Source organism: Malurus melanocephalus, unplaced genomic scaffold (assembly GCF_030028575.1).
Source record: "Malurus melanocephalus ecotype Western Australia unplaced genomic scaffold, MMel_1.1 scaffold_390, whole genome shotgun sequence".
Taxonomy (NCBI): Eukaryota; Metazoa; Chordata; class Aves; order Passeriformes; family Maluridae; genus Malurus; species Malurus melanocephalus.
The window spans coordinates 108,397-131,974 of NW_026623622.1; the positions used below are offsets into that span (position 1 = coordinate 108,397).

A 23,578-nucleotide genomic window follows, 5' to 3' on the forward strand; every position below is an offset into this window, starting at 1 on the left:
GGGTCTAGAAATGGGTCTGTTTCTGTTCACTAATGGCTTGAATCTGATGAAGAATCTGATTACTAAATTTGTATCAGTACTGAGTGATGGTACAAGGGTTTAAGAGGGTAGGATTTGAATWAGAAACAGTTAAATGAAATATCATGAACCACAATATGAAAGTCAGTAATTATTTAAAATTTACACTGGGCACTAGCAGTGAGGATACATTCRACTCACATGTGCATCATAACATTTTCTCATCCCTGTCAAGAATTTCTTATGGTAGTATATGAGAAACTGCACTCGAAGAAAATTAGCAAGTCCTTTGGCAACAAAAATGACCACATATCTCTATAAACTGTGGTAAAGGAGGATCTCTAGGGGAGATAAAAAACTAGGGGTCATGTGGCATCATTTCTCCAATCATGAAAGCTTAGTGTGAAGAGAAAATGAACTAACTATTCTCCTTTGAGAACCAAGAGAGCGATAATGGGCTTGCATTGCAGCAACAGAAGGTTAGGTTAGATGTCAAGAACAACTTACTGATAGTAAGCTGAGTTAAACCCTGTGTTTAAATTTCCTTGGGAATTTTGACAGCTCCATCAGTGTAGGTTTGAAAAAAGAGTATGTATAGCTGATTTTTCTCTGAAAATGGGGATGACTTTGTCAAAGTGTTTTTATGATTTGTAAATGCATAGTGACTTCTTGAACTGTAACATGTCTGTGCCAGTGGGTTTGGCATCACAAATCCAGCCACTTTTATAGCATCATAGTGCCACCAGCTGTTGCTGCATCAGTATGGGGAGGAAGTATAGAAATCATTCTAGAGGAATTCTCCATGTGTCTGCCCTACTCACAGTGGCATTGTTGCTGTGCCTAAAAAAATGATTTAGCTTCATTTCTCAGTGGTTTGCTACAGCTGGAGGCCCATTGAAATATCATGCAATATGGATTTATCTGCATGGGCACTGGTGGATTAGCACATAAACATAATATTCTGTATATCACTGAGAATTGAGATTAAACATGATTTCAGCTGCATGAGCACAGTTCCATTCAGAAACTGGTCCAATRTGAATTCACTTATTCCATATAAAAGCTCTTCTATCCTTTACTGTGGCTTCTTTGACTTGGTCTGCARCCTGACTCTCACTAAAGTGAGGTTCAATCTGTCAGTCTRTAATAAAGCCTTCCATGAATTCTTTTGATTAAAAGGAAAAGAAGAATAATAACTATSTTGATGTGCTTCTATTCTGCATGGAGAGCTGATTGAAAAGGTCACATGTCCACATTTGAAATCTATCTTTTTTCAGGATCTTCAGAAGAATGTCATTGGTGRTTTACTCCCTTTCTTACATTTTCTCCTTGGAAGATTTTGGTTTCTGTCAAGATCACATTGCAATTTCTTGTAKAAGTCATCTTTTGAATATGAATTTTTTTTTTCGTAAGAAGAGCTGGTATAAAGGCACTCAGATTTCCTTTAGTAGCTTCARTTTCCTATTTTTAATCATAGCAAGCATTAAGATTATTGCTTGTGATGGAAATAGGAAGTCTGCAATCGGCATGCTGTGGAATCCATGGGCCTGATTCTGATGTCATGTGAGCTTCTAATTAGTTTACAGTTCATAAGTTTAAATAGTTATTCTAGATTTTTAAAGGTGTAAATGGGAATTCGGGCACAATTTTCCAGTGTCATCTGGTTTTTCCCTCCTCCCCATCCCTTTGGAACTTTTCATCTACCCACACTGGAAGGAATTGAATTTGTTCTGTTCTGTAAAGTATTACTTTTGCAAAATGGGCTGTACTATTTGTAGTAGAATTTCTAGGAACGTTTCTAACTAATTTCTAATTTTCAAGAGCATTTAAATAATGAAAGTGCAAGTGTCATTACTTATACTTGTAATGGCCAGAGTAAATCCAAAACTAGGGTTTTTTTCCCAGCGTAAGATAATCTCCGCTACTAGATCTRTGTTACTATGGTTCAACTGCTTTCAGTGCTAAGGACAGTGAGTCTACACACTATACAGATGTGTAGACAGACCTTAAGAATCAATGTTTCTCTCTGTTTCTGGCTAATTGAGTGATTTATAGACAGCCTGTATGTGAAGACTGAGGCGCATTATAGCTCAGTAGCTGAACAGTCAGCAGCAAATTGTTGAGTTGCCTGACTGAAACCAGGCACATGAACCCAGATCTGCAGTTGATACCATGTTTTCAGAAGTGTTCCCTGTCAGTTTGACATTGAGGTGGGTTGAGCTTGGCTGGCTGCCAGGTGCCCACCAAACCATTCTGTCATTCCTCCTTCTTAACAAGACGGGGGAARAACAGTGCAATGAAAAGCTCATGAGTAGCAGCTAATAATCATGTACATACTTCTAGTAGCAACAGTACCTTTTGTGGAAGGATGGGCTCCCTGCAGCAAATACGCTTAGGAGCAACCCTGGGCAAGCCAATTTAGGATTGATTTAATTAGAAATGGCATCACTGGGATCCTGACATAGAGTTGGGGTTCAAGGGCTTCCAGATTCTAGAGGCTGACTTTTGTTAGCTTAAGCTGTACAGAAGGCAAGTTACTGATCTTTTCCTTTGTGCTTTATACAGGGTTCTAGCCATGGCAAAGATCTGTAACTTTTTAATAGGAAACAGAGGTTATTTTCATGCTGCAAATTTGGATCCAGATCCAAACCACYCCAAAATCTGAATATTTAAACATATATGATGATTCAGTCTGGTTTTGGCATTGTAGGCCATTTGGTACATACTGATCTGACAGCAAATTTTGGTTCTGACATCCACCACAATGATATTTGAGGATTATTCATAATTTTAACCTTGTATTTGATTTATTTGCAGCAATATTTGGGAAAGGGGGAGTGCATCATCTCAAAAAATACTTGAAGAAATTTTGGGGAAATGTGTCAAGTTGTCTAACCAGTGCTACTAAATAAATTATTATCTAAATAATATATATACAACATAAACAATAATAAAGAACTTTACAGATAATATGGTATATGCACAAATGTAGTGTCAAATAGAGTCTTAGACATATGTTACACTTTCCAGTTCAAGGAGTGTGCCGGTACCAAATTGTAATGCATTTCTGAAATGGATCCCTTCATTTCCTCTAAGGAAAACACAAGTTTAAATTCAAGTTACAGTTTAGGCGGAATATTGTTCTCTTTGTTAGTGTCAAAGAATAAAGGTGAACTTAAATTCCCCTAATCTGACATGCAAATCCAAAGTTTAGTCATGAAATTGCAACGTTACAGAAAAGATGATAGTTTAACATGCTCATGAAAGCTTCATTCTGTTTTGACAATCAGAAAGTTTTGGTTTTAATCCCAGTTTGAGGACCATGAGCATACCCAATAAAATCTTGTACCTCAGTTTTTTTAATCCACTGAATGAAATTTGTAGCATCTTTTTTTGGTATTGCATAGCTGAAGATTCTGAAACAAGTTCTGTCTGGATGGACTTCACTGTTGAAGAAATCCATTGACTTCAAAGACCTGACAAGGATCAGGGCCTGCAGAAGGTTTTTATGTTACTATAACCAGCATTAATGAGAGTAGGAGTTGGCCTTTAATATTTTTATGGTGACATAATGTGATGGTAAAATAGTAACAGATATAGACAAAGAATCTAAGACATCTTGCTCTGTGCTTAACCCAAATGGCTTTAGGAGAACACATGTTTTGCTTTTTCCTCATCCCTCAAATTTTGAGGGTMTAAGTTTGAATTCTGCAAAACAGCTTTTCACAGCCCTGGGAAAAAAGTTTCATGTAAAATCTCAGCAAATTAATACTTTTCTTCAATTTCATTGAATTCTCATGAACTCATTTTACACATCTGCATGGACCCACAAATTTTTAATGACTAATTTTTCATAACCTGCTGCTGTATTTAACAGCATGCACTTTCTTATAAGAGGAAATGGGACTGTTCTGCGTTTTATTCTGAATTGATTGTACGTGCTTATTTAGAAATTGGGGGAGGGGAGAAAGGGAAAATCAGCAAAAAAAGTGTGTATGCCAGTAAACCTTTTAGAACAGTGAAGAAATGACAGTATTTTAACTACCTTTTTCTTTTTTTTTCCTTTAGGCAGCAAACCAGTAGCCAGTCTTCTCCCATGGTGCCTGATTTTCTTGACAAACAAACTAAAAAGGTACTACTAAGTTTATATTCTAAAACAACATCACATTTTAACTTCAAATTCCTGAGTCCACAGTTCTGCAATGTGTTCGTGGCTGCTTGGCATAGCCATCTGAACATGAAACCGTTAGTGATGTTTTGAAGTCTTTGAGACAAAAGCCTGCTTGCTAAGAACTTTAGTTCTGTAGAGAGACAGGGAGGTACAGTGAATGAGAGAATCAAAAGGCTGGAAATTTGCTGCTGAGAATAAATGCTAGCTGCTCCCTGAGGTGATTTGTCTGTGCACTTCACTTTCTACAGATGTTAGAGACTCTTTTTTAGTAAGGACCTGAGGTTCTTTGGTAGCACTTTGATATCCTGCTCGAATTCAATATGTGAAATGGAGGAGTCGCTCTGTGACTTGGAGCACAGCACAGTCTTTGAAGTCTGATCCAATTTTTGCTGCTTACCATTTGATGTTGAAAGGATGAAATGGAGAAAATGTACAGTTTTTGCCAGTAACTCTGCTGAGCATATGTAAGATTAAAAAAACAAAATCCCTTGGATGATGTACTTAGAAATATTAAGCAGATTAATACCTTCCTATAGCTTTTTTCTAAAGATACAAATTAACTATGAGAGGAAATCAGCATACAGTGCATGCTATGATTTAACTGCATGAGGAAAGGGGGATAAATAAGTTAAATGGAAAAAAGTAAACAAATGTTTGTGACATGGTTGCTAAGTCGGTGTTGCTGAAAGCCACAAGAATCTTGTGTAACTTGAATCCAGATTAGATGTTTCAGGGAGTCTTRGAAAATAACAAGTTGGTCTCTGTGAGATCACAGCTGTAAGTTATCATGACCAAGTGGAATCAATACATATCTTATGTGCCTAAACCAGTATTCTTYATTCCAGAATAATTTGGATGAGATTTCTGCTTCTTCAGTTATTCAAAAAGTTTCATTTGAAAATAACGATTCACAATCAGTTGGCCAATCCCAGACAGTTGAAGACCATCAGTTGTCAAGTCTCTTGAGATCCCTTAAAAAAGGAGGTAAGAAATATTGCAAAGTAGCAGAGATATTTTGTTACTACTTATAAGCTGTGTGTTGTCAGCATGTAACTTCCTTTATGTATTGATATTTTAACTATCCCTTGAAATGAAAGAAACATAAAGGAAAAARCTTTCTTCTACATGTTTTCACCCTAAAAATATGAAAAATCCCCTAAGTGTCTTTATTACAGAGGCAAAAATAAAATTACTTTTAAAATACACCTTCTATTAAAAGTGTTGTTACATACCCCAAATACCTTGTATTGAAATCAAATCTACCTTCAGGAGCTTCAGCTTTCCTTTGCCTTACAATCTCAGAAGTCCAAGAGTAATGGAATCTCTCATGGTTGGCAGAGTGAAAGACTTATTAGTTTGCTCACACACACAAAGATTCAGTCAGCAACACAGGAAAGTCTGCAATAACTCTACAATCTATGCAGTGTATTTTTGTATYTTATTTGCTGTTATAGTTTTTTTGCTATGTTCAGCAAGAGTTTAAAAACTTGAAGTAAAACATTTTGAATTTTTTTGAGTTTTACTTGGTTTTTCATTGGATATTCCAGGAAATCATTATCTATTACAATGCTTTTCTCTGGTATTGCAATCACCCTGCCTTTGCAAATCTGTGAATGGAATGCAGACTTTGTAACTGTACTGTAGAATAACTTTCACAATTCAAGGTGAAGTAATGTGATATCTGTAACCAGAGCCAAAATGTATGTGATAGTAAATTAATCTCCAGGTGAGTACTGAAAATGAGTTGTTTATAATGTTGTGCTACATATTAAGATTTGTGTTTATTTATTTAATGGAACACCTTTCATCTTRTATATCTGCCAATATTTATCTGAATAGTTAAGCCTTAATCCTGAAATTTAAATTTTACAGAGTTTAGTAAAACAATTTACAGTGTAAAGGTAAGAAGGTAAGTATTTATAGGGAGATCCTTCTGTTATGAGAAATAATGCAAATCCAATGCTTTTCATCTTTTACACAGGCATAATGTGCTTTCCATGTTAAAAACAGTATGTAAACACAGCAGACTGAGAAATCCATTATTCTCTCTTCATGCATTTCTGTCCATATGGGTTTTGAATCCATAGTGTGAGACTGCAGGGAAAGTTTGCATTACTATCTTAAATTATTGCATGTTAAACAATAAACCTGTCAAACAAAAATATCTTCATTATCTTCATTGCCACAAATCCTCTGGAGGGAAGCAGTTAGGGCCCAAATCTATCATCTTGAAATCTCACTGGATATTGTATGGTACCCTGCACCTGGTTTTCTTGAAATCAAAGACCTTGTGTCCGAGGTAAAACAATTAGAGTAAAACTGGCAGAATTACATCTCTAGCAAACATGATTCAGAGTCGTTACCCAGTGATTTAGAGAATGTTCAAAAAATGTGAAGTGATAGAAGAATAAAATTTGAAGAGGAGATTAATGCAACATTGATCTGAATTATTGAAGAAACATCTATGTTTAAATGAATAAGCATGCAAATGCAGAGAAGTAAGGAGTTTCYTAGTTAAGCATGAAAATATTCAGATAAATGGTCATATAAATCACACTTCAATGAGTAACAATTAAGGAAGTAAACCTGATAAAGAATAATAACTTCTCTGGGTGCTTTTAAAAGCATGGCTTGCATTCTGAGATGCAGATGCTTTCACATGATGCTCAGTATGTGTTCAGCCTTAATATRTGAACGATACTTTTAAGCAGATAGTATTCTTGCAGCTCTTTGAAAACCAAGTGAAATAGCAAACATCTTTTTGGAGTAAGAAAACATGTATAAAAATACATGTGCTTTATAAAGTAGAGCAATACTACATAAGCTGTTATTCACACAAAAAAAGCTGCCCACTAGGTGGTCCAAACAATGCAAAGACTGTTATTTTTCATTGTGAAACGTTATTCTGCAATGTTAGAGATTGATTTTTAATTATCTATAAGTTACATTACGACAGCACTAGTCTTTCAACTTGGTGGTGCTTGGACCTGAAGCACAAGAGGCCAGTGGAGAAGGGAATGTGACAGGTTCTGCACTTGTCCGTGACCCAGTTATGAAGCACTGCTGGTGCTTGCTTAAGGAGGAGCGCTGTATACATACAGGCTTAAGCACAAAAGGAAGGACAGGCTGCTTTTTTGTCTCCGGGCCTTGGTAGGTGAGGCCTAGAGAGGKGACAGAACAGAAAAGGAAAAAATGGTTGATAGGAGTTTGCATGTTTTTGTATTAATCAAGCAGACTATTCACATGTATTTTTTTTATCCAGCTGTCRAATAGCGCTGTCTGCCTGTTCTTACTAGCAGATTGGCAAAGGGAGAATGCACCAGGAAATTATCACAAAAATCATGCAAAAACTATACTCTGTAATTAATACAGAAACAAAATCTTCTTTTTCACATCAAAAGCCTTCTCACTGGGTCACAGAAAGGCTGAGCAGTGTGGCCAAACTGCATACATAGCAAGTGCATCCATGTGCTGKGATTGCATAGAGTCACAGGGGCTGCTTTTACACTGCACAGACATTCCCCTGCACTCTGCCAGAGCAGTGGGGCAAGACTGGTAACAGTGCCAAGAATTCCCTCCAGTGTCTGCTGTGACACAGTGCCTGGGCAGAGAGTCCAGGCATTAKTAACAATTAAGCCAGAAGTTAATTATTCTAGTCACAATAAAGTAGTACTGAAGGAATCAAAATAATATAATCTCTAGAGGCCAAGTCGTAGTATTCTCTTAGATGAGATAGATGGTRAGAATGTTTGAAATTATTAATAAAAAGTAAGTGCTTCCTATGGAATTGACTAACGTAACTTTGCTTCAAAGGTAAATGTGACAGATTTTCTGAGGTGCAAAGGAAAAAGKTTTGCAAAAGAAAAGCTAATAGTATCTCTGCATTGACCAGAAAATTACATTCTTTTTTATGCTTAGGCAGACATTTTGAACAAGTGTGAAAATAGACAGAGTCTCTGGCCGTGGACATGCTCCCATGGGGGAGCAATATGACTTATGGATATGTTCAGTTTATGCCTTGCACCTCACACTGCAATGCTGAAACTTTGTGAGAGGTAGAGAAATATGCCAGGATTCTGCCAGATCTGGAAGTATACAGTCTTCAGTGTCTGTAGCCACAATCTGAGGCGGTGAATAGTCCATTTCAGTACAACCTTTCATTTTAGATTCTTTAATCTTTTATATTCTCAAAACTAGTAGGAATTAGGTCTTGGCATGTTTCAGACTGGAGTCTCATTAGTGACTGACCCATTTTTTAAAGTTTTTCTTACAATTTTTTTTTTTCTTAGTGTTGATAATTTTTCTCTTCCTTTCTGGTAAGCCAATCATAAAATGGGTTTTGGCGAATGTAGATGTGTTGGGTTTGAAGAAACRTATGAAGTGAAGGGTTTTGTAGTGATGGAGTACAAGTAGATAATCAAATATGGCCAGTTACTGCTTGATGGGGAGGAAGGCTGCTACCCACCTGAGAAAGTGCTGAGGACATGTTTTAGTAGGAGCATTGTGGGCATGGGAGACATTATTCCCAAAATGTTACTCTGAGGTTGTCATCATACAGATGATATTTATGGRTTCATCACCCTAAACAGGAAATTTTAAATAATGGTGACTTCATCAATAGCTGGGACTCGGATGACTTCTCCAACTTTATTGCTAAGAAGCATAATGATGTTAAAAATACCTAAGCCACAGAGAATAGGTGGCTTGGATATTTGCTCTTTGCTTCAGTTTTCTTTGAGCCAGACTTTGTTATTGAAAATACTTTAAACTGCCTCAATCTTAGCCCTAGAGTACAGTCTTGATTCAATGTTTTGCTACTTGCAGGTGACAAGAAAGGTTGTTAAATATCGAGAAGCATGTTACCCTACATGGTAGTTTAACACTGTAGTAGAGTTTTAACTCTGATCTCATTTAATTCCTATTTTTACTTTTTTTAAAAAAGTTAATGGCTATGGCAAAGCAATAATCAGTAGACTTGGAAATGGGGGCGCTTTTTATCCTTTGATTCACAGAAAGTCAATATCCCAGAATGACTGTAATAGGCATTATAGTAAAGAACAGGCWGTATCTCACACAAAATGTGGTATCAAGTCTGAGTGCCTTGTAACCAAAGATGCCACTTCACTTTCTCCAAGTAGAAAGAGATCAATCCAAGCCTTTTAGCTGTTTGTGTAACTCAGCTTCCTGTTTGATTTCATTATAACAAACCTCCCTTTCTAAAKGAAAAACAAAACCACTGCTACATAATATAGTATGAAATACTGCATGGACTTTCAGMTAGTTGTCATTGGGAGATGAGATGATACTGGCACGTGAATGCCATTAATTTCAGAATCCTATCAGTCAGTAATTTTAAAGAAAGAATTTGTAATCTATTTAGGATTATTTTTGGTGGTTTAAAGAGGAGTTTTGCTTCATCATTTTTAAGCCCTCCACTGAGACTAATCTTACATTGAGGGAATATAAATCATTAAAAAACTTGATGGTAGTTAGCAAAACCGTAACAGTGAGCAGAATTTGGTCTCTTGGTTATAAAAAAAATTATGTGGAAAATTCTCTACATTTTTGGGGTTTAGGGGATTTTGGGGCAGAAGATTTGGTTTTGTTTCAGAGGATTTTTTTGAGTGCGTCAGGTTTGAGTTGGTCATTCTTTTGCAAATAAAATAGCATCATCATGGCAGAGTTTGACTGTTAAAAGAAACTCTAAAAAAGCCAAGATAATGTTAGATTGTACTGACCATGCTATAGCTATGTGTGAGGCCTGTGAGATTTCTCCTGCTACATACTACACTATAACAGAGGAATTACTATTTGCCATGTTGCAGCTGAAGGCTCCAGCAGAGGAGTTGCTGGTGTGGAATGTTGTATAATGGATGTCTAATAGATTAGATCTATGAATAGATCCTGCTACAGTAGTGTTCTGTGGCTTTCAAACCAAAATCTGACTGGGCATGTGCAGGAGAAAAAGTAGCTTCTTTTTATTTTTTTCCTRAAGGAGTATCACTGGATTACTGATCTCAGCAGTAATCCAGGATTACCCCTGGGCTTTGGGTTTAGTAAATGGAAATCATATTTCCAGATCATTCATTTTACCTTGCAAATGTATAAGTACAAATCATCATAAGAAAATATTTTTTAGGATGTCTCTTGAGAAAATAAGCTAGTAATAAAGCTGTGTCTCAAAGCAATCATTATTGTTAAGAACTGTCTGGATGGCCGGCTCAGAAAGCAGTGGTGAATGTGCTGCATGTACTTTGTGTCCAGTCAGCAGGGGTGTGTGTTCCCCAGGGATCAGTGTTGGGTCCAGTCCTGTTTAACATCTTTACTGGTCAGAATGAGAGGCTGGAGTTTCTGTCATTAGAGGAAAGGAAAATCACCTTTCTAGACTTGTGAGGCTGTGTACTTATGAAGGTGGATGCTTTTGGTAAGCCTAGTGCTGTGCATTGCATTGCCCATGGTGGGGCCCTGCAGGAGCGCCCACGAGGGACCATCACCTCCCATCCTGTGAAATACCTGASTTTTCACTTTCTGGAATTGTGCTGGACGGAGCCTGTTAGCTTCATAGCCATTAGGGTGAGAAACAGCACCTCATTTTCAGGATTTCAGCTCTTTACCATATAATTCAGTGTGARTTCTGAAAACATGACTGCAAACAGAAGCCACATCAGTTGCACTTCTCTCAGCCTCGAAAATTTTTCAGCTGAGACTTGTAGTTATGATGTTTGCATTCTGTACTGATTCACGCATCAATGGTTTCTGTTAAATCTTTTGCTAYTCTGTGGTGGCATGATATGCAGACTACATTTTGCCAAAGTGTCAGAGCAAGAAATCTGAAAAGAAATTGGACTGTTCATAAATTTTGCTTTACTGCTCAGCTTCTTAATTGTTTTTTCCCCTCCAACAGGCAAAGACACAAACAGTGGCAAGTGATAAATACAAGCTTTGATTTGTTAAACACATGTTAGCTCTATGTTTAGCCCTAGGCAGTGAATTTCATTATAGGCTGGTTTACTTCTGGGTTGGTTATTGTGATTGCTTCCAATGCAAAAAGATTTGACCTGCAGCCATGACTGATTAGTATCAGAGGTGAGAGATAAAATAAGATGCAAGTAAACTGCATGGATAAATTGCAATAGAGTTCTCAAGAGACAACTCAGTATGTGTTCTATATAAAACAAGTTGAAATTCAGCTTGTAATGACTGTATTGCAGTAAAAATAGACTGGAGGWCTCTCTCATTGAAATATTAAAAAATGTAATAAGAAACCCAAGAAATTTAATGAAGTTAAAAAATAAATACACAATAATGCTGTGCCAAAATCCCACAGGTTTTAATAGGGGTTCAATTTCTCCTCTTAACACATGATGTCTACCATTGTCTTTCTGATCCAAGCTGCTCTTCACCTGCTTTTTGTCTTCATTTTCTGTCCGCAACATGCAGGTTTGTTTGAACACTTCTTTTTRCTATATCTTGGTTGGTAGTTAAGTTTTTCATTATGCAGCACTTCACTATCCTGGTGTTATTGTTTGAAAAGTCTTTTTAATTGCAGAATTTTTTTACTTTTCCTCACATCAGAAAACATCATCTCTTTATTACATCATTTCTTCATTGCTGCTTATTATGTAAGAAAAAGGCTAGAACAGTTAATCGTTTGCTCTGATAAAGCTAAGATTTAATTTGCTAGCTGTATGTTACCATATAATCTYTGGGTTTTCGCTGGTATTTAAAAATGTGAATTTGCTCTGATGAGYTCCTCACAGCTGAGTATTAATAGCTGGATTTCAGATTTCTTTCTTCCTGGATTTCTTTCCTCCTAGAAGACTCTGTATGCTTTCAAAAATTATTTTAACAGTTCTTCATAGATACTGTGAAGAGATAACATGGTGGTAAAAGCAGTAACATAATTAATGTGATGTTGCAGAATGTTACATGACTTGTGGGATAGCTCAGAAAGTACCATAACAAATTATTTTCTTATGTACTTTGCATRGATTTGGATTTTTTTCCTCTATTCTAATTGGAGTTATTATTCTAGTGGATTGTGATTAGCTGCCAAAAAACATATAGAGCTTAATAGAAACCCAAACAATGGTATATGATTTGCATGGTGGAGCAAAGCAAATGGAAAAAAAAAAAACCAAAACCAAAAAATGAATGTTTTCAACCACATATATGAAGATGTAGATACTGCAAGTTACTCACAGATACAGTTTGATAAATAGGTATTCCATTCAGTGAATCATGAACTGGTTCTGAGTTATTTGGGTGGAAAGAAATTGCCTAACATGACTGAGTTATCTCTGCTCATGAGAATGATTGTATTACTTGGCTGTCCATCATCACTTCCCTCTACTCACTAGGAGTATTTTATCTTTCAGTTSTCTCATGGATAACCTCAGATGGGTCTAACAATTGAGTTGAATATAGCAATAGCCAATACTAGCTTGTCACAGTAATTGTGAGCTTGCAGAGGTTCTTTCTGACCCCAGGCAAGGAGAACCTTTCTTGAGGATCTTCCTTGYCTATAGAGAGAATTATTGGAACCAGTTTTTGTGCTCAAGTGTTGGCAGTAGAGCAGTAAAATAATGCCACACCCACACCTTCCCTGCTTATAGCACCTTTCTCTCAAGGGAAGGTCAAAGTACCTAAATCACAGGAAGTATTGTTATTGCTCAGTGGGAAAAAGAGAAGCTGCTTTTCCTCTCTGTGGTCAGGCAGGCAACATACCTTAGTCACAACACAATATGTATAAAAGAAGTTTTGTGAATTCTGATATTTCTTTTCCTAGTAATGTCTTAGTACCTTAGTACCTGTTCTTTGTCTTTAAGGTTTGTCCATGTACACGTGAAAACATAAGMAGTGAACAATGTGAGAAGGCAGGAAGCGTTACACAACTGTGTAATGACTGAGTATTGCCTCTCGCTTGTTTGCCCTACCAGGCTAAGTCTGACAGGGAGAATGCAGACATTACTAACGAGCTGAACAGCATCAACAATACCCATGAAGACCTGGTCATCTTTAACACGTCCTTCCTCATCTGACTGTCTTACATTTTCTTGGGGATCAAATATAGACAAATGGAGTGTGTGATTTTCTAGTATTAAAGTTGGAAAGCTGTGCCAGCTCTTTGCCTTCAGATGCAGCTAGTTTTTGTCCTTACAGGCTGGGAAGAGCATCTTCGATTCTTTGTCTGTGGCTTTGTGAGCATAGTGCTATCCTTGGGACTCCGTCTCACCAGTGTGCTTATGTTGCCTCCTTCRCACACACAAAAGTTACATTCAAAATATGGAAAAAAGTGTTACATTGTTCCAGCCTCTTTTTGTAGTAGTGGGATTTGCAAACACCAAACCTACCCTGCAGCAAAGTGGTGCAAGTGTGTTTTCTACATGCTTTTAATGCTGTTCTTTACTGCATGTTTTAGTCACGATAAAGAGCATGACTATCAAATGAATAACAGCAAGATTGTCAGTTTTAAAGGGCTTATTAAAAAAAACCCCAAAACCAAAACAAAACAAAAACAACCACCACGTTTGCTGCAGCTCTAAAAAAAAAAGAGCTAATATTAGTAGCAGCATAGATGGGTGTAGTTTCAGAAATKAAGAACAACTAGATGCTATAGTTAAAGATCGGTAAAAGAGATATTTTTGTGTAACAAAAATCTTTGACATGTTGATTTGCTTTCCGAGCTAGATAAATATATATGAAGTTCAGGTCTCTATTCTCTCTCCCCTAATGTCTCAAAAGGGCACAGRTACAAGATTCCAGTTTGGGCTAACCACTCAGATTTTGCTCATCAGACTTTGAAACAAAATTGTATGGATTTCTTTCATCTGTTGTTGTCCATGTGCTTCCAATTAATTTTTCATTCATAAGACACTGATAAATTGGAAGTTCATAATCTCCTCACAAGGATTTGCCCCTTGCAATAGTATTCAGAACAGCTGTTAGTTCAAGTCTATAGTATAGATCAGTTTTCTGATGTGTATCCAGGCTAAAGCTTTGTGACTTTTGATCATTGATTTATGGCTCATGAAGGATGAGTTCCTCAGCTTCATAACCAAAGGAGCTTAAGTACTTTAGAAAAATGAAATTTTGCATGACTATATATAGATACCTTTATTTGTATATGGTAGTCTACTTTAAAACATTCCCTGGGAGGCACATAGTCATTAGACAGCCACAGCCACAATAATTTTCATTATTGTCTTTCATCATCATAGGTAACTTACAACCTAAAACTTTAAAAATCAGAGATTGCCTACATGGTAGTAGCACACTACACAAGCTAATCATTGACACATATTGAAGAAAATCTCTGTTAATTCACAGAACTCCTTCGTCTCATCCCACCCACAAAATAAACATGCACAGTCRGGAAGTATCTGTACCATTTGCAGCTTGAATTTTGTGACTTGTTTGTGAAATTGTAGAGGTTTGTGGTGTGACTTTCAAGGAAAGAAACAAAAAAAAAAAAGTGAAAAAAAACCAGAACGAACCTACCTTTTTTTTTTTTTAAGGGACTATATCAGTAAAGCAGAAAACACTGACCTTGATAGATTAAACCATGGAGAACTTCACATGTAGGGAAAACGTGTGACAGACATGGACAGACATCGTGGAATTCAAAGCAAGCCAGAAGTGTTGTGTAGAAGGAATATGCCAACAAAGAAGAAAACCTGTGCAGACAAGCACAATAGAGAAAGGAGAAAGAAGGGATGAAATGAAAAACAAAAAATATTCTGTTCAAATTCAATAAGACCGAAGGCTTGGTGGCCTTAGCAGTGAAATGTCCTGCTGCTTTCTGTAGCATTGCTCATAGCTAGTTGCTCACATATTTCAGGGAAAAGTGTAATTTTGGCTTTAGAGCATTTGAAAGTAGAGTTACAATTCATGCTGTTTTGAGAAGCAAAAGCTTTTTGAAGGGCAATGCTTTTCGAATTATTTCCTTTGCAGTAGTGCCCATAGTATTGCATGACTAGTTTATAACACTTTAGATCATTTGCAACATAGTTTTTGTTATGCTTAGGAAGCCTGTGTTACTGAAAGTGTAGGGCATTAGYTGGTCCAAAATCTTTGCAGGTAAGGAAAAGACAAATGCAATAAGGGAAATTTTCCCTTGAGTAATAATAACCCTTTCTTCAGTCACCCTTTTTTATTTTCTATTTATTAATTTGGAGGCTAACCAAGCCAAACAAACAAAAAAAAAAGATAACAAAATATGTAAATACTTAATATCACATCAGAAGAAGAGACAAGGTAAAACACAATATTCCAGATAGCACAGTAAGCTTTCACTCAGCTTTAAAACAAGATTTCAGAAAYTAACTGGGACAGGAGAAATTGAGGGAGCTTATGAAAAAGAGGGAAAGCAATTTTTTTTGCACAGCCAAATAGCAATAGGATAAGGGGAAAACATTTTAAACTAAAAGAGGGCMGATTTAAATGAGAAGTTAGGAAGAAGTTCTTTATTCAGAGTGTGRTGAGGCACTGAGCAGTCTGCCCAGAGAAGCGGGGAGTGTCCCATCCCTGGAGGTGTTCAAGGCCAGGTTGAATGGGGCCCTGAGCAATCTGGTCTAGTGAGCGACATCCCCACCCAAGGCGGGGGATTGTAACTAGGTGATCGTTAAGATCCCTTCCAACCCAAGCCTTTCTATGATTCTATGGCTTTCTGCATCTTACCTACCTTTCAAAATTTACTGGAATGCTTGGCAAGAGCTGTAAATCAAATTCACACTCTTTTAGAGCTTCTTGTGGTGGTTTCTTGAGGTTTTAAGATTGTGCAGGATCACCCACAACAGAACAAGATGTGTTTTGCTTTCTGGACATAATTCTTTAAAAGTAACAGCTTTCAGCTCTATTGATAGTTGTTTCTGAGAACCAGGAGCAGATTTATTCTTTGAGTTGGCAGACCATTTAAGATCAGCCTTTACCAGTAGGTTATCAAGRTCTTTTATCCCTTGTTGCTGAATGAGTGTGTCCCAGATTGGTCTGTGGTTAAAGCCAGATTGGTCTCTGGTTAGCTATTGAAGAAATAACAGAAAAAATCTTACTGGGAAAAATCTTACTTAATGTTCTTGTTTGTGCTGTTAAAAAATAAAATTAGTGGCCGATGACATACATATTCCCTAAATGCTGTCAAACAAATTCTCCAAATAAGCATTCCCAGCAATGAGAACACCATTGTCTGTCTTTAGATTTGTAGTTACATTTACTGTAGTAGAAAAAGCCAAACTCAGAAGGGACATCTGACCTGTAAGAGATCTGAGTCTAAGTGTAAAAGAGTTAGAGTTGTGCCTGCCATTTCCTTTGCAAGCCAACTGGAAAATTGCAGGTGTTGGATTGATGCAGGACAAATGCCTCTCATAAGCTCTGAAAAGGTGTAGCAGAGGTAGATGTCACCATTTCTGCAGAGGTTGCTCCCGTTCAACATCAACAGAAAATGGGAAATATTAGAGGATATGGAAGAAAGATTATTTCTCAAGGTCTGCAGCCCTTTACCCTAATGGCTTTTGTTCCAGTATGTGCTGCCCTGCCTTAGAATGTTTCCTATCTGAGACAAGTAGGAACAAAGAAACAGAGCTGGCTCTGCATGCAGTGAAAAGGCCCTCTGTGCTAGGGATGTTCTTCCCTGAAGAGGCCTCAGGCATCTGTAAATTGGGCCTGTTATGCTCAGCATCATCATACATCTTCATGCTACACCATGAATAAGCACGGCTGGGCTGTAAGTGTAGCCCATTGTGTCTGGATTACATTTGTTAAACTAAGGCTTGGGGTTTTGTCTGGCTTTGTTCATACCAATACCAGAACATTGAATAAGAACAGCAAATCAGAAACAAAAAACAAGCATTTTAAAATATTGCTCCCACAGATTTGAGCCCTAAGTGTGTTTTATATAAACATTTTGAATTGGGGCTGGATTTTTGACCACATTGTTTCCCCTGAAGGATCTTTTGAAACAAAAACAAACTGAGCAAAACAAGTTTTGGTGGGATGGGCCTGTGCCTGTTTTCATGTAAGCTGATGACAAAGCTCAGAGCAGGAAGGCAGCAGTGTGTTGGAATCTGGTGTACATTGTGTTCTGCATATTCCCAGCTGACTTACCAGGAGTGATCTAGAACTGAAACAAGACTCCCTTTTTACTAGGGCACAGGAAAAGAAGTCATCATTAATCTAAAACAATTCAGCCATTTGAAAGCAATAGACTTGGTTAACACAACATCCTGATTGTGGCTTATTCTCATAGGATTGTGTGGCCTGCATTAGGTTAGGAAGGTGAGCACTTTTGAGAACTATCCTGTCTCTTGTCTGGCCTATGAAAGTAGTCTTTATTCTGTCACCATACCGTCTGTCTGCTTCAGTGTAGGTATAAAATGTCRCAAAGGAGATGAGGAAGTGGTTGGCTTTAGCATGAAACCATTTCCAATTGAATGTCCAAGGTTATAWGTATGTGAATGTGTCATGGGATTGCAGTGAAGGAGGCAGAAGGTTTCCACACCCTAGCGATGAAGAAAATGGAAGGTGAGGACAGTTTTGCTTGTAATAGCTGTTTGGATTTGTTTTAATGGGGTCACTTTCGTGAAATACTGGTAATACAGTTTCTGTAGATGCTGTATCATTGAACAAAGTCTGCTACCTGGAGCAGAGGTGGAAGTGGAGTCCCACTGTGTAGTGTTGTGCTTAAGTTTCAAGAAAAGAGACTGGGTAAAAGTGATACAGATTGTTAATGGTATTGCTTGTCAGACTTTTTATTTAGCTTCAAATTTGAAAGAGCTATTCCTTTATTTCTAAACCTTCACATTTGCATCCCTTTGATATGAAATACTTGTGAACTAACTAGAGAACAGAGCTGTGAGTTCAGTAGCCAAGAAATCCTTGACTTATTAACATAGAATTTCCCAGGCTTGTGTGCAACATCTCCTTGTTCTGCATATAATAAATGCAGCAGGAAGAAGCAGAGGTTGATGACAAAGGCCCCAATACTTCAGGGTATTACAGTGGTTATCCGCACATCTTGTTTAATGTTATAACAGTCACTGCCTAAGTAAGACCATTCAATGTGAAAAAAGAAAATGAAGAAGAAATCTGAATTCTAAGTACTGCTAAGAATTAGGTGTTTATAGTACAACTTGAAAAGTAAGTGGGTTGAACAGTATAGACAATGTAATATGGTTGTGAACAGGCCTTCTTACTTGATATGTTTCATCTTTAAGACAAAGATAATATATATCTATGTTGTGAAACAGTAATGAGCAATAATTGTGATTTAAGTACATAAAGCATTTAAAGTGCAATAACTAACTGCTGCATTGTCCCCCTACAGTGCTATTAAGACACTTAAGGGGGAAATTGAAATTACTTCTGAGACATTGTGTTACCTAGTTACTCTAAACACAGTTGGGGATATACAATTCCTGCTTAGATTACTAAGACCTTACTAATTATGTCTTTGCAAGTAACGGTGAGAAAACRTTTTGGTTTCATTGCATAGGAATTTCAAAATAATATTTGTGCTGCTTGTCAGATTCCTGCAAATTTAACAGGACTGATGTGCTTTCTTTTTGGTGTATGCATATGACTACAGCCTGCAGAGTTATGTGAAAAATGTATTTTCAGTGTCGTCTTACGCAAGATGGCATCTGAAAAAAAAAGCACTGAACTGGCAAGTTAGGATGTATCTGCAATTAGAAGACTTTGAAACTGATTGTACTGCTGCAGATGTATGACAAAAAACTTCCATTCTGGAAAGACATATCATAGGAAAGAAGTTCTTAAAGCAGTTTGCCAAATGGATTGAGTTGTTCTGGTCAAAAAACCAACAGTATTTATGGCTGAGGAGTTTTACCAATCTATATTATGTCAAGAAATAAATGTGTTGGTAGCATTTGTTGGTATAGACTCTGCCTTAAATTAAACTGTTGTTCAGAGCAAGAGCTAAATTTCTATTTTTTTGTATCTTCCATTGCTTTAGTTGTTGTGGACCTTCTGCTTGCTGTGCAACATGGGAAGTCATGGTTTATACACAACTGTTGTATCATAGGATTAAAGAGCTCAGGCTTGGGTTTGCATTTGGAATGAGCCCTGCCAAACATGGCCTTTTGATTCTATTTCAGGAGGAGTGATGTGTGCTCTTAGATGCATTTGAATAAATATCAGTATTTTATCCTGTAGATTCCTAAAATAACTAAACTAAAAGCAAAGTGCTAAAAATACATCAGGCTGTCAGGTTGCTGGCCTGTACTCAGAGCTTAATTAAGACAGTGGTGAAGCTGCCAGTGGATTTTGGATGAGATCAGAAAAAAATTAAAAGAAGAGGAGCTAAATGGACCTTGCCATGCCCACTTTCCCCAAAAATGCTTTTTCTGATACTGAGGAGCAATTTTTTTTTTCAACAGAACGATAATTTTCATGTGGTATTTCTCAACAGACCCAGATTTGTCAGGGCTCAAAAGTAGGGAGTGGATAACTTATGCAGGCATTGCACACGTACTCTGGGGCATGCAATGTGGTTGCAGCTGCACAGCATCCTCCCTCCACCTCTCTGTCACAGCATGCTAGTACTGGTTTCTACAACTACATTTGCTTAATTTATTCTGAAAATTCTCAGCATACACTTCAGCAATATAATGTAGGCTGAGAAATTTGACAGGGTTAGCTAAAAATATTAAATATTATAGGAAGATCAAATGTAAAATGATTGGATAGACTTTTGTTTTCAGACTAATACATTCATGAGCCATATTCATTCAATGCTAAATCCAGATGCTTCTCATATCATTGGAAATTACATACAGTGTGAATGGAGAGGCCAGGCYCATGTATGATCTTTGCCCTTTTTTTGTATTGATAAGTCCCATAAGTTTCTCCTTTCTGCTTAACTGTAATGTTCAGACAAACTGAAATACATGCAAATGCAAGTCCATTTGTGAGCAGTGTGCTATGGTGTTGGAAAAACAATAGATTAATTAAGATAACAGTATCATCTGTAAACCTGAAAACAAATCATTGTGTTTTTAATGTCTGACATTAAAGGTGAGTCTTTTAAAGAACTGTAGTGTTCTTCTAAGGCATTGCATCTGTAATTAGCTCAACCTGTGAAAACATTCTGCTCCTTCCAGATATTAACTTAATTGATCTCTTTTAAGTGCATGTTCTTTAATGGCCTTTGGCCACTTTTAATGTCAATGTTAGGTACAGCTAAATCTAAACAACTGCAGTTTATGTGGTCATTATATAATTCATCTAGATTGAGCTGTTTAATATCTGATTTTTCAAGATTTCCTCACAATTCTGAAATTTTAGCAATGCAGATATTTTCCTTTTGCCCAAGGCAATAATAGATGTGGTGTGCAAACACTGCTTTAAAGAGGGTGTCTGTCTGCTGATTTACATATTTTAAAAGTATTAAGATCAAAAGTAATGAGAATTTAATCCATATGGCATGTAAAAGATAAATAGGAATATTAATACTGAATCAAATACTAATTAAAGGAAACACCAGTCCTATTTTTAAAATCTTGCATGCAGATGAAAAAGAAGTCATTGCAAAGTTAAGATCTAATTCTTAAAGAAATTAAGAATTTTTTTCAAGCCCAGATTCTAACWGAGACTGAGTTCATATGCTAGGCCAAATTCTGTTTGCATAGTACTCTGTAGTATCACGGAGTATCCCTTTCTTTCAAAGTGTCTCACACTTGGTGGATTCTAAAACTGAAAACTACCATCAGCTTAACTACCAGTTTTTAATATGGAAAGTCCCTTTTGTTATCCAAGAAGCTGAAATACCAGTGTCTTCTAACTTGCTTAAGCATACATGTCTAGGCTCTAAAATAGCTAATTCATGAGAACCCTATTGGATTTTGATCAAGCCTTATGTGCAGATTGTATCAGTGGGAGAAGAAAATGTCATCTCCTTTGAAGAAAACTTTGACAAGAGTGGCCAAGATGAGTCATAAGTTTGCCATGTTTTTAGGCTAGACTAWATTTTTGTCTTTGACAGTTACAGAATTTGTAGGTGAAACTACCTTGGGATGTGTGCTCCTGGCAGAGGAGCAAGTACTCAGAAAAACTGGCCATGGTTGCACTAGAATTAGGAGCTCAATTGCAGGGCCAACCTAACACTCCACACAGACAAATCAGCCACAGCAAGACGTGTGTGTATCATGGATATTCACTTAGAGCTTCATTATCTACAAGACTGTACACCTTCAGTGCTCCATTAAGTCTTTGTTATGCATATTAGAAGATAGGGGGTACAGTTTTAACAGAGGAGTTAGTTTGTTTGCAGTGAAAAGTTTCATTTGAAATATGAGAGAAATAAACAGGGAGAGCTAATAACGAGTTTTGCTGGTACTGCAGAATCTTGTAAATGAAARAATAAAGGTCATCATTTGCTGTAGCAGGCTGATAAAAACTGTGAATAGCTGGAGTGGTTTTTCTTCATTTGTGCCTTGAAGARTATGTGTACACCAAAGCTGTCTGACATAGCTGAGCCTGCCAGAGTGGAGAGAAAAGTCTAAAATGTTGAATCTTGCTCAGTCTTGTGAACTACTCAAACTGTAATTCTTCCCTGTAAGTCTGTGGTTCCTATGTGATTCTATAGTAACTATAGCAAGTCAGCCCTCCACAGGTTGAGAAAATGGGCTCTGACCATGGACTATTGTTATGACTACAGTGGACTATTTTCTGCTTAAAGGTGGCACTGGTTCTACAGTAGAAGGCAGTAAGACATTCTGCGGAGTGCATAAACCTCTGCTGTTGCTGTTCTATTCCCTTCTGCCAGATCAGAATGGTCAGGACAAAGTTATTTGTCAGTGGGTCAACAAATCACAATTCTGCAACCCTCTGTCCACTTTGAAAGTGCTACTCCATTCTAAAGAAAACAGTACAGCCACACATCAAGCAGGTTCCAGTTGTTCCATGCTTACATGGAGCAAAATTGGCCAGGAACTGCTCTCTCCAGCCACGAAGCAATTTGATGTAAGAGCAAGAATGAAGTCACTAGAGGAAGAATGTGAGGAGAGTGCTGTAAAACATTCCCAGCTGCATGTCTGTAGAGCCAGTTTAGCCTACCTGACAGCTGATGTGTGGGGATACAGACCCACCTGCTTCTTGTCCTCTTCCAGGAAATACTAGGTAGATGCAGTAATTGCACACTGTGCCCCTTCTTTGCAGTCAGTTTAAGGATGATTTCACAAAAGTGCCAGCTCAGGTCCATCTAGAAGAAGCTGAGCTTTGTCCTGAGTGAGTTAATGCTTTTTTCTCAATTGTCATTTCAAATATCTGGCAAGAGTGCATTGGCTCTGTGCCTTCTGAGTCATGGCCTCCCTGGGAAGGAAGGATGTGGTTAAGCTCACTGAAGTTGTTTCGTGGACTGCTGAGTGGCTACAGGGTCCTATATCCCAGGTGTGGTTTCTTTTCCCATTCCCTTTCCTGCAGAATAGCCCAGGTACTGTTTTTAATAGTTTCTGTGTATTTTGTAAAAGACCTTTTAAATATTGAATACATTTTCATTTTCCAGCTGGAAAATTAAAACATAGAATCACATGGTTCATTCAGTCTTGAAGCAATTTTGAAATGTTAACCGGAAAAATCTATCTGCCTTGGAGCATTTTTTACATCAAACATTCCATGAAAATATTTTCCTGAAACTCTTTAAGTATTTCCAAATATTAAAGGAAAAGAGAGATGACTTTCTGAGTATTGGTGATGGGCTAATGTAGATAGTGTCAAGTTCACATTTTTTTTTAACAGAAAAGCAATGAAAGCATTACAGTGAGGGGAGTCTGACCAGCATCACTCATCACTGGCACAGGCTGACACATTGCTTCTGCCAATTCATATTCTGACAGAGGTGTTGTAGACACCAAATAAACAGTTTGTTGGTAAGCATTTGACATGCAGAGACAAGAACCAAAGAGAAGTAAACAAGTGGCCCAATGAGTAGTTTTGGAAATAAATACACAGATAGGTATGTCCTTCCCTTCTCATACCATTCCTTCCTCAGCTCCATCTTGGTTTAGCTTTTGAAATGGTTTCTAGAAGCTGCGGAAAAACCTTCATTGCCCTTTTTAGAGCTGGGCGAGAGTAGGCGGTGGTGATTGGAAGAGGGATAATCATCTTTTCTCTTCAAGACAGCATGATTTCCTAAAGAGGGAAGACATTTCATTCCTATAGGGTGTATAATACCTGTGTATATATGTTTAGGATATACTGTTGGCTCTGTGTCTATCAGATAATAAAACTCACCTTGTAGCAGCATTAAGGTTAGCTTAGTGCCCTCTGGAAATTTACTGGGCAGAAGTTTATTCTGGGAGTTTATTGTGGTTTTGAACCTAAATGCTTTTTTTATATCCTTGTATTCTGTAGTTTTTGCCTGGGTAATTCTTATCC

The 23,578-nt window shown here is 37.3% G+C and overlaps 1 protein-coding gene across 1 annotated transcript in view; it reads left to right on the plus strand.

Moving 5' to 3' along the window:
• MYO3B (myosin IIIB) overlaps window positions 1-23,578 on the plus strand; it is a gene marked incomplete at its 5' end in the record, with an annotated part of 155,249 nt that overhangs the window by 108,045 nt on the left and 23,626 nt on the right. Inside the window, 2 exons of the mRNA XM_057379142.1 lie at window positions 4,087-4,150; window positions 5,035-5,173. Of these exons, the coding sequence (XP_057235125.1) occupies window positions 4,087-4,150; window positions 5,035-5,173 (203 nt within the window). The remainder of the gene's footprint in view (window positions 1-4,086; window positions 4,151-5,034; window positions 5,174-23,578) is intronic.